The sequence below is a fragment of the Phaseolus vulgaris genome, chromosome 2 (assembly GCF_000499845.2).
Source record: "Phaseolus vulgaris cultivar G19833 chromosome 2, P. vulgaris v2.0, whole genome shotgun sequence".
NCBI classification, from domain to species: Eukaryota; Viridiplantae; Streptophyta; class Magnoliopsida; order Fabales; family Fabaceae; genus Phaseolus; species Phaseolus vulgaris.
In genome coordinates this window covers 13,299,306-13,310,899 of record NC_023758.2, presented here as the reverse complement: position 1 = coordinate 13,310,899, position 11,594 = coordinate 13,299,306, and the positions used below count along the sequence as shown (strand labels likewise).

At 32.1% G+C, this 11,594-nt stretch overlaps 1 protein-coding gene across 2 annotated transcripts; it reads right to left on the bottom strand.

Moving 5' to 3' along the window:
- Positions 1 to 4,773: 4,773 nt before the first annotated feature.
- Positions 4,774 to 10,523, bottom strand: LOC137810734 (uncharacterized). 2 transcript variants are annotated; one of them, XR_011080958.1, is made up of 7 exons: positions 10,065 to 10,523; positions 9,823 to 9,918; positions 9,474 to 9,695; positions 8,569 to 8,665; positions 5,501 to 5,563; positions 5,152 to 5,417; positions 4,774 to 5,083 (listed from the first exon to the last, which is right to left on the bottom strand). XR_011080958.1 is itself a non-coding variant. In XM_068612143.1 (6 exons), exons 1-6 carry the CDS (start codon positions 10,344 to 10,346, stop codon positions 5,224 to 5,226), a joined length of 954 nt encoding a protein of 317 aa, XP_068468244.1. In that variant the 5' UTR covers positions 10,347 to 10,379; the 3' UTR covers positions 4,774 to 5,223. The 2 variants fall into 2 exon arrangements, 1 of the variants encoding a protein (XP_068468244.1); XM_068612143.1 differs by having other exon boundaries at positions 4,774 to 5,417; positions 10,065 to 10,379.
- Positions 10,524 to 11,594: the final 1,071 nt, after the last annotated feature.

Below are 11,594 nucleotides of genomic sequence, written 5' to 3'. Positions count from 1 at the left end.
CGTTAACTTCAGAACAAATATAATAATTGTTGAAAATCTTACAAAACTCAGAAAGCAAAGTTCGACATATTAACTCCTTTGTGAGTCCTCTACTATACAATTGAATGAAAACAAAAAGTAATAATTCTTCTTGGATTCTTCATACAGGACCCACAGATCATGTTACATGCATGAAAAATATTTTCATTAGTTTTTACGAAATGAAATCTTTAAAAATCAATTTACCAAACGGTACATGTGTCTTTGCAAATTATGCAGGTACTGTCCAAGTAACAAAATGGCTTACATTTTATAATGTTTTATACATTCTTGAATTCACATAAACATCATTTCTATTCAAAAGCTTATTTCTTGTTCTAGTTTACAATGTATCTTTGCCTTTCAAAATTGTCAGATACATGATACTCATACGTTGAGAATGGTTGGGCAAACTAATCTCATTGGTGGCTTATATCATATTGTTGTTGACATGAATTTTATTAGTTCTCATAAGAATCATACCAACAATGTTACCAATTTTAAAACTCAGAATTTTGATATTTGGCATTTCAGACTTGACAACCCTTCTAATAAAATCTTAGATCATATTTGTAAACACAACTCTGATATCCAGTACAACAATAAAAATATATGTGATTCCTGTTATTTTTCCAAACATAGGCTTAACTTTCTTGATAATAAATATGTTACTTCTGATGTGTTTGATCTTATCCACATAGATATTTGGGGTTCCTTTGGCATAACTTCTATACACAGACATACAGATTTTCTTACTATTGTTGATGATTTCTCTAGACATACTTAGATATACCTAATGAAAAATAAAAGTGAAACTAGATATCTTCTTAATACTTTTGTTATATATGCTCAAAACCAGTTTAATAAACGCATCAAGATTATAAGGACTGATAATGGTTTTGAATTTGATTACAAAACTTTTTATGATGATTTTGACATATTCGTCAAACCTCTTATGTTGAAACCCCTCAGCAAAATTTTATAATGGAAAGGAAACATCGATATATCCTTAATGTGAAACATCAATGTATCCTTAATGGGCTAGAAGCATCTTGTTTCATTCTAGTTTACCCAACCAATTTTGGTCTCGTGTTATATGTCATGTTGTGTATATAATTAATAAAATACATTCTTTTGTTATTGAATTTAGAATTCCTCATGAATTACTTTACAAATGTATCCCTGATTTATCTCTCTTAAGAGTTGTTGGATTTTTGTGCTTTTCCTTAACCATAACAAATAACAAAGACAAATTTAACTTTAGAAGTAGAAAATGTATTTTTCCAGGGTTTAAATTTGGTGTTAAAGGTTACATTGTTTATAGATATTAAGACCAGAGAGATATTCATTTCCAGATATGTTTTTTCATGAAGAAACTTTTGTTCATCTATCTAATAATAATACCAAACAATTTGATGGTAACTCTAAAAAAAAATATTTCGTTTTACAAAGTTTTCCTACATATGAATGTGTCAATGAGAATATGCAGTTATAGGAGCATGTTAGAAATAATCAAGAGGATGGCTATCCGAGGAGATCCACCAGAACACATAAGGCACCAATATTATTTATAGGATTACCATCATCAAATATCTAAATCTACTCAAAATGATTATGACAACCATTAAGTTAAATTTCCTATAAGCTATGTTCTTACATACAATTCTCTATCTCAAAATCACTTGCTTTTTATTTTTGTTGTTTCATCTCACATTGAGCCTTGTAATTTTGAGGAAGCTATCAACATACCAGAATGGAAGGATGCCATGAATGTTGAGCGATGTTGATGTTTAATGCTCATGGCGATGTTGAGCGACACAAAGCACGTCTTGTTGTTAAAGGATACATCTAACTTGAAGGTGTAGATTACTTTGACACTTATTCTCCTGTTGCCAAAATGAACAATGTATGTTTGCTCATAGTTGTTGTTGTTGCTAAGAATTAGTTTTTGGGACAATTGGACGTAAATAATGCTTTTTCTCCACGATGATTTGAATGAAGAAGTCTACATGACTTTGCCTCAAGGTTTATGTATTGAGAAACCAAACTAAGTATGTTATCTTACCAAGTCATTATATGGCTTGAAACAAGTTCGCCGACAGTGGTATACAAAACTATCTTCCTTTCTGCATGATCTCAATTTTACTCAATCTTCTTCATATCATTCCCTTTTCACAAAAAAGGTCTAATACATCTTTTATTGCTTTTCTGATATATGTGGACGACATCATTATTTTCGGAGACAATCTTAATGACATGAATGTTGTTAAAAACCTTCTTGATGAGAAATTCAAGATAAAAAATCTTGGGACTTTAAGTTTCTTCCTTGGCTTAGAAGTAACACAAACAAGTAAGGGAATACATGTTTGTCAAAGAAAGTATACCCTGGACATCTTGGCTGACTAAGGAATGCTTGCTGCTAAACCTAGTTCTACCCTTATGATAAAGGATACGAAGCTCGTGTTTAAATGTACTTATGAGGCAAAAACTTATTGCATAATTATTGGGAGGTAATTGTACCTCACCAACACAAGAACTAAAATAAACTTTCCTATTCATTTTTTAAGTCAGTTTATGCAGTCCAAAGTTATCAACCCTATTTTGAGATACATAGAGAATTCTCTTGCTCAAGGTATTTTCTTATCTTGTGATTTTGACATTCAACTAAAGGCTTTCAGCAATTCAGGTTGGGCCTCTTATGCCATTACTCATTGTCTGAAGCCGAATATCGAGTTCCTGCTACCGCTGCATGAGAAATTCAATGGCTCACTTTTCTTTTACAAGATTTTCAAATCAATATTCAACAAAGTGCCAACATGTTATCCGACAATCAAGTTGCCCGACACATTGCTTCAAAATAGAAATGGTTATTCTTTCTCTGTTCTAGCATTTTTCATTTGTTCTTCTTTGGTGCGCGTTCAATGCCTTCCATCATCATTGAATGAGTGTCTTGGCCTTTTGTTGTCTTCAGCGCATCATGGAAACTCAATAATACGATAATGTAAATATACCACTACAAAAAATTGTGTATAAAGTGACGGTTTTAATAATGTGTCATTTTGAATTGCACAATTATCTTTCATAATGTGTCATTTTGAATTGCACAATTATCTTTCATAATGTGTCATTTTGAACTGTCACAACTATCCTTCAGAATAAAAAACCTGCGTTTTCCTTCCCTCCATACACCATTCCTCATTATTTCCAATTTTTTTTGAAAACTTGTTTTGACTCTTGGAAACTGAATACACTTTTCATAAACACTTTTCCCTCTTCCTCACAAAACCCTACCACTCTTCACTATCGTGTTCACCCTCGCGTCATTGTCCGCAAACCCTACCCTTTTTTGTTCTCGCGTTCACTCTCCACAAACCTTACCTCTCTTCACTCTCACGTTCAAGCGTTACACTGTCCGCCATCGTTGCCTCCTCTGACATCATTTGTTCAGGTTCAAAATCTACTGTTGGATTGTTCCTAATTTATCAAATATATTGTGGTTCATAATTTGTGAAATCTATTGTTTTTAACTATTTTTTGTTTGCCTTTCCAATTGTTCTATGATTTCATATCTTAATCTCAATTATTTATAATCTACCACATGTGATGCTGTTTGGAAAAAATTGATTCGGTGAAGTAATATTTCATTTGATCAAAGTGATTGTCCCTACTCGATTTGGTCAAATTTTGAACATGTGTGTTTTAATTTCCAACATAATAAATGAATGCTTATAATTTTATATATTATTTCATTTTATTAGTATTTTTTTATTTATTATGAAAATATATTATGTTTAGTTTAATTGTGCAAACCATATTATATTATAAAAAAATGGTGGCTAAATTTCATTTATTTATAATTAAAATTGCGTAAGTTGAAATCGACATATTATTTTTACAATTTTATTATAATACTAACAATTAAAAACGTCACATTATATCCTATATAATGGTGTTGAAATCCTTTTCACTTACGTATAAAACTCATCACTTTAAACAAAGGGTTAAAGTGACAAGTGTTGCAGCAGGTAACATAAAACCGCCACATTAAACTTTGTGATAGTCAATTCTATGACGATTCGGGAAATTGACACACACATATATTGTGGCATTTATAAATACCAACTTATACAACATTTTTTGTAGTGTACTCCAGTTTTATTAACTAATTTTGTGAATGATCTATTATTTTTCACCTTTTCCTCTCTATCTTCTCACTAATTAATATAATTTATTTTATTCCCAAAATTAAAATTTTATGATGATAACATTGAATTTAATTAAAAAGAATATACTAAAATGAAACTACAAAAAAAATAAAAAAATAAAAAGTAAATACTCTATAAAAGTTCAACTAAAAAAATGTGTCTCACCAAAAAAAAAAAAATGTAGGCACTTAATTATAGAGTTGAAGACATTTTAATAGCAGAAAAATTCAGGTGGTTAAAAATTTATAGAGAAACTTATTTTCATTGAAATGAGAGAGAAGAAAACATGCCTTTTTGAATACTTCATTGCAGCCAGAGAATATATGTTATTGGGAAAGATTTCTTTTAACACCCCCAAAAAGTAAAACACATACTTGATAAACCATTTTAATAATATAATAATATTTTAAATTAAAATAAATTAAATATGATTAAAATATTAGTTTATTAGGGTGTGAAGTGTATGTTTTGTAATATGTGTGGTGTTAAGATATCAGTAAGTGAAGCTAAACCTTATATATATATACACACACACATTAAAAAACAGAGATAGAATATGCTTGGTTTTTTATAAGCATTTCCAACAATAGTAAGTGTAGAAAATATCACATTGACAAGTAAGATACCGAGTGTATAAGTAAAGGACAACTTTAGGAATAGTTTTTGTAATTAAGTTAGACACAAATTGGAATTTTAAGAAGTTACCTAAATGTAAGCTTCGAGAATATAAATAGGGCCCTTAACATGATGGTCAAAGCATGCATAACCAGTCCAACTCAACCCTTTTGGCAATACAGATGATCAATGCATGTTGAACTTCACACTGATTTGGTGAGGAGACACACGTATGCAGATAGACTCTACACAGCAAAGCTTCACAGTTAGTCACAAGATTTTTGTGTTGAAACCTGCAACTTTAGTGAAGTACCTGAATATGGCTAATATCTTTTCCAAGCTATGAAGATGGTAGGTTAAGAGGATCAACACATGCTTACTGATACTACTTGTAAGCTACTCCATATGCATGGGGGTTTATAAATGTAGCACTAGACAAGAATGCCAAGTTAAGCTCAACACCTGAAAATCCGGCTCTGGATATATTGTTTCCGGTTTCCCTAGAAAGGTGACAGCCATCTGCAAGTGTCTGTTGCAGAGGATCAAGAACTCTCTGCATAAAATTGAGAAAAGTTCCATCTGCATGTTCATGAAAACACAAAAGTTACCAAAATTAAGATATTTACTAAGTTTACTGAATTATTTAAAAGTTCTGTTTACACCTTTCGCAGCCACATGTTCTACAAACATATAAAGTCCACCAGGTCGCAGCACCCTCCTCACTTCTGCATGCAAAGTGCCAATGATTTGGATGATAAACTTGACTTTTAAAAGTGCTACACGATTAACGAATATACGTACTTTTACACATCCATGCACACATATCAGATGTCATGTGTCTAATGAGAGTGAGAATGAGAGGAATTAATCTTAACTGTTTAGTCAAAATTATTGAAGTTAAAACTAAAATGAACCAGGATTTACTACCCCACACTCTCATCTCTCACTTAATATGTGAGTATGTAAAAGTAACATCATAAAAAAGAGTAGTACATATGGAATCTCTCTGTATGCCCTTTAAAGACTTTAAAACACCGAATGCAGCATGATAGACAGGATTAATGTGAAAATTTATATATCACAAAATTGTTGAGTTGACAAGATCAATGTTCCAATCCCATTGGTGTACATTGTACAGTCTATTTTTTCCATTTTGTAATCTACGTATTATGACTGTTTTATCACGTAATTAAAGTTTTCATGATATATATAATTGTTATTTGCTACATATACAACCATCCATGGTTCTTTACCTAATAGCTTAAGCTTTTGGGTATGATATTATTCTACAATAAAGTTGTACCGCCCGGTACCGAGAATCTCATAACAGTTATTATCCACTTATGACGTGACATATCGCGTATACTGAAAGTAATTGATCCACCTTCCTTTAGAACTTGGCTTGAATATACTATAACCACATCGGTTACTTATAATCATATCAGTTACTTGAAATATAATCCTAATGAGTATTCTAACTTCACTTAGTACTTTCATTTACACACTATTTATATATTTATATTCTTACTCACTTGAGCGGTGGAGACTACAAGTGAACTTCCACTCGACTTTCATCACTTAAGCTCGACAATCCTTCAAGGTGTGGTTGGTCAATCTAATCAATTCGGATCCACCACATCGAACAACTCTTACTCATTTTTTATAAGAACATTTGACGTCCACCGTGAAGCCCTAGTAAAAATTTCCCAGGAATATCTTTTCGCATGGTATTCACTAGAAGCCAAACAAAAAGTAGTACATCTCATTGCAATGGATTCTTCAATCCTTGAAACCCTGAAAGCCCACATAGAATCATCACTGCAAAAGAATGAAACCACAGTTTAAAATGCTATCACTAGAATACGCCATCAACTAGATAGAGACATAGAGTCACTACGGGCTCAACATCATGACGAGATTCAAACCCTTCGGGAACAACATCACAAGGAGATTCAAGCTATTGGTCAAGAAATACAGAGCGACAAAACTGTTCAAAGGTCCAAGCAGGGCCGCCACCACAACCTGAACACGAAGGCAAATCTCATCCAGACCTCCATGAAGCTCAGAATGACAAGCAACAAGGTGAATCAAACATATACCAAGTCATAGCTAGTGCCCAAAGACAACAAACAACCAAAACACGGTCACTCCGGGTACTTGATCACAAACACATGTTACTCAACCCTGCCATCAACAAATTCCTTACATCACTTCCACCTCCTTAGGGAAATACAGGAATACGAGCTTTATCCTCATTTCATCCCTTCACCAAGAACATAATACAAACTCAGTTACCTAATTCTTAGAGATGGCCAAGTTTTGACAAGTATGAGGCACTTCTGACCTAGTTGTGCATGTGAAGGCTTATTTTATTCAAGTTAGTCTTATCTCTGATGACCAACAGATACATTGTAGATTATTCCCTACCACTTTAAAGGGATCAGCTTTGGAGTGGTATTACTCCTTACCAACACACTCCATTGATTCATTTGACACATTTTGTACAAGATTTACAACTCGGTTTTCCGATTGCAAACCCATTGTCACCGATTCGGCCTCACTCTAACACATCATGCTCTAACAAAGCCGCTATATGCAGCTTGATTTACAATTTTACGAAGCAAACTCAGTGTGAAGAATTTTTCTCCTGAAAAATCTTCGCCTTGAGTTTGAGGGGGCATGTGAGTAAGAATTGTTGAACGATGCAAACACTATAAATACTTGTAACATTCATTTCATTGATTGTTGAACAATTAATAAAATTTCTCTCGTTCAGTTTCTCTAAGAATCACCCATCACCTAATAGTTTTTGAAATAGTAGGTTCATGACACTATTAATATATCAATTATAATAAATCGAACATAATATTCATAGCTTACTAGTTGGCAATCCATCATGAAATTTACATTTATTTCATAATATGAATTAATATACATTTAGCTAGAAAGTGATGGACAGTCATTTTGTTTCTATCTGCATTGCATTAGAAGCACTATAATATAACTAGTTGACCAATGTCAATATCTTTTGTCAGTCAGCATAATTGTACATTTCTGGAATTGATTATAGACTAATGGATGATGAATGAGTATCTTCAAATATGAAGGAATGTAGAGATTACGATTCTAATCAACCTTTACATTCAAAAACTGCCATGATTAGTAATTCCACTTTTTTTCTGTTTCTTTACCAAGTTGAACGAGATATCATGTAATGCTATAAAACAAATTACTCTGTCCAATTTCTTTTTCTTTTTTTGTAAAACTCATTAGACATCACCATGAAACATCATCTAGGTTGACACCCCAAGTTTCAACTATCATATGTCATCACATGAAAGATAACATAAAACAGAAAAAAAATATATATATATACAAACAAACATCAGGGGACTAGGCCAAAACCTATGCTGAAAAACAAGAAACTCCCAAAAATTATACAAAGTGAAACATGGGGAGTTGAAATCTGTTATGAAAGAAGTCTAAAGAAATGCAGGGAAGCAAACTACTATACCAAACAAACTCCATCCTATTAAGTAAACCTAAAGAGACAAGTTTATTATCACAATGTTCTATACAATTTCTAACATAACATTCAATTATCAAAAAGTAAATTGTTTCAATATGGAAACAAACAAAAGTGCAGCTAAAGAAATATTATAATTGCACCAAATCTCAAGGGAAGCAAAAATATATGAACAAACACTGAAGACTCTCAAAGTTTCATTACCTTTCAGTGTCATATCAACATCTTTAACAGAACACAATACCAGTGTTCCAACAACTGCATCAACAGAAGCATCAGTTAATGGTATGACCTCCCCGACCTAAACAGAACAAACTTTAAAACTTGAAGATCAATTCACACAACCAGAGACAGACAACACTAAACTAAATAAAACAACAATATAGTGAAAGGTGATAAAGTGCATGTTCTACTGATTATTATACTAGGCCTATGATGCACATGTACAATATTCATATATAATAACAACAATGCGACCATTATGAGATTCAATACCATACAGAATATATTTAAATATGTAAAAGAATTCAGAAAACATTATAATTACAATTCTTCAAATGCAAATTAAGAACATACTTTTCCAAAGTACTAAAAACAAATAAAAATTATAAATCATTGCTATCATAAATTACTGCCTAATACCTACAAACAGAAATAGTATTATTATCAAGCCCTTCTTGAGCACCATCCATAAATGGATAAATTTCATTTCTAGTTCATCTAGAGATAAGGCTTCTATGTTTCTATCTTGTACATGCTTATACAATTGTATTAGATTTTCATAACTTGTTTTACAGGCTTAGATACTTCACATATCTGCAGCTTGAAGTGTCGGACATGTATCTGTGGTCCGACACACAAAGCAAATGCAAGTATCTACTAGGCTATTGAAATTACATTATTCTTACACAGAATAATGATATTACATCATCATCCACATTTAGCTTAAACCAGATATGCCCTAATCACCACAAGCATTGAAAGCATCTCTAAGAACTTTTCTTTGTACAGTATATTACTAATTAAAGGTTTTGATTTGTACAAGCATGGCATGGTTTCCATTCCCATTTAAAAGGGAGGCTTCAAACTACTGAGAATATCATACATACAGCTTGTATAAACTCAAAATTTGAAGGAGGCAGTCCAACTGACGAAGCCGAAGATCGAGCATATTTTTCCATCTTTGGGTTTGGATCAATGCCAACGACCTCTACATCAGAACCAATAGCATAATAACTGAGGTTGGGACCAGTTCCAATGCCAATCTCCAAGATTCTTAGACCCTTCTTCCCCTTCAAGTTACTGAAGATTTGAGACTTGTATCTTGCAACCTTACAAGCAATCGCCTCAAACTTAAACTCAATGCAATAAGAACAAAAAAACATAGCACCGCCCAAAACAAAATTATATAAATAAATTCCAAACAAACCCCATAAAAATGAAGAATGAACAAAAAACCTCAGCTTCATAAGACTCGGTAGCTGAATTCATAACCCCAGCATAGAACTCCTCGTACCAATCAGGTCTTGGTGGGTGAAACTTTTTAAGTACAGCCTACAAACACAAAACAAAGTAAAATAAAAAGTGATTTTTTTTCCAAATCACGTCAACAAAAACATAATATTTTTGCTAGAATTTGAACCCAACTTGTAAGCCTTTCTCTTTTCTATTATCTGGGTAGGTGGCGAAAGACCAAATACCGTGTAATCAGAGCATGGGCCGGTGGCAACGGATGGTTGAATTGGAAACAAGGCAGTTCCCAATGTTGAAGCTTCAATGAAGTGTCTTCTTCCACAGAAGCATGGTTTGTTGGTGGGTTCAGGCGAGTCATGGGAGAGAAAATCGGTGCAAAGTTTGCTTGGCGCGGCCAGGTTGATCCGTTTCTGAAGCGTACGACGCTTATTGGTGGCTTCATTGATGAAGCAAATGGAAGGTTCAAGTGAGTTGGAACGAAAGGATATAGCAGCACAATGAAAACTCATTTTCTTACTTCAATGCTAAAACACTGAAATTTAATTCATACATAATATAGAAAAAAAGTATCTCGACAATACTGTTATTAAATACATCTATTTAATAACTGCTTTTTTTATAAAATATTACGTAATAATAAAATTATATATAGATAGCTAAATAGATAAATAGAAAGATAGATACTTGTAAGATGAATGTAAAAAGAATACTAATATTAACTAATACAGGAACAAGGATGTAAGGTCGGAGAGCTGCAATGATAACTACTGATACTTAAATTATTGTTTTAGAGGGGTTGTTTTTATTATTTGGAGTCTCAAACAAACTTTGTTCATTGTCAAATCACTTAAACATAATAGATGTCTATAGTTCAAGAATATGAATAAATACTAATATTATAAAAAAATTATTAAATAGAAATTAATTTTAGAGATAAAAAATAATTAGTTGTTATATTGACTAAATTAATATTTTAGAGACTAAAAAAAATATCGGTATCTATATTAGTTTCTATTATTCATAAATACTTTCTAAATTGGTATGTAATTAGCTACTAAGGTTTTAACTACTAATTATCTAATGATTTTTTAATAGTATAAGAGTCCTAACATTTTGATTAGCGAGAGTGAGAACGAAGAGGAAAAAAGCTTATGGAAGAAGAGAGACATTATTATTCATTATAAAAAAAGCACACTCTAAAGTGAACACGAAGATGAGATCCCTTTGATTAAAAAGGAACATAAGCAAAAGATAAAATATGGTCATGATAAGTGTCTAATTTCAGTAATATTTCATATTAAAATATAGGCACTTATGAGAATTTATTGCTAATTTACATATAAAATAATCTCTAATTTATAAATTTATACCTTTTTACATCTTTTATGATCTTTATTTGAATAAGAGCATTTTATTCCCATATTTGTTGTTTATTGTAGGTTTCTAAGAAATATTGGAGATTTGAATTAAAGAGAAATGATTTGAACTAAAAGGAGAAAGTCGGAAGGTCTCAGAATGGAGAAAAGTGTCGAAAAAGTCAATTTCACAACAAGAGATTTTCACTCAAGCGAGAATACTCTAGGACAGTTTTCGAAAATCAACACCTTTCTCTCTCAAGCGAGAATTCCTCGCTTAAGCGAAAATGCGTTAGACAAATTGGGCATGCTGGGTTTTACAAAAGATTTATTAAAGATTTCTCCAAGATTTCAAAGCCTCTATGCAACCTTCTCAATAAGGATACTCCTTTTAAATTTGAT

Excerpts from the sequence above, each read along its gene's own strand:
- LOC137810734 (XM_068612143.1), bottom strand. The coding sequence starts at position 10,346 with ATGAGTTTTCATTGTGCTGCTATATCCTTTCGTTCCAACTCACTTGAA. Across the intron at positions 8,666-9,473 it reads ATTTTGAGTTTATACAAGCT|GTCGGGGAGGTCATACCATT; the intron begins GTATGTATGATA and ends TGTTCTGTTTAG. Across the intron at positions 5,418-5,500 it reads AGAACATGTGGCTGCGAAAG|ATGGAACTTTTCTCAATTTT; the intron begins GTGTAAACAGAA and ends ATGAACATGCAG.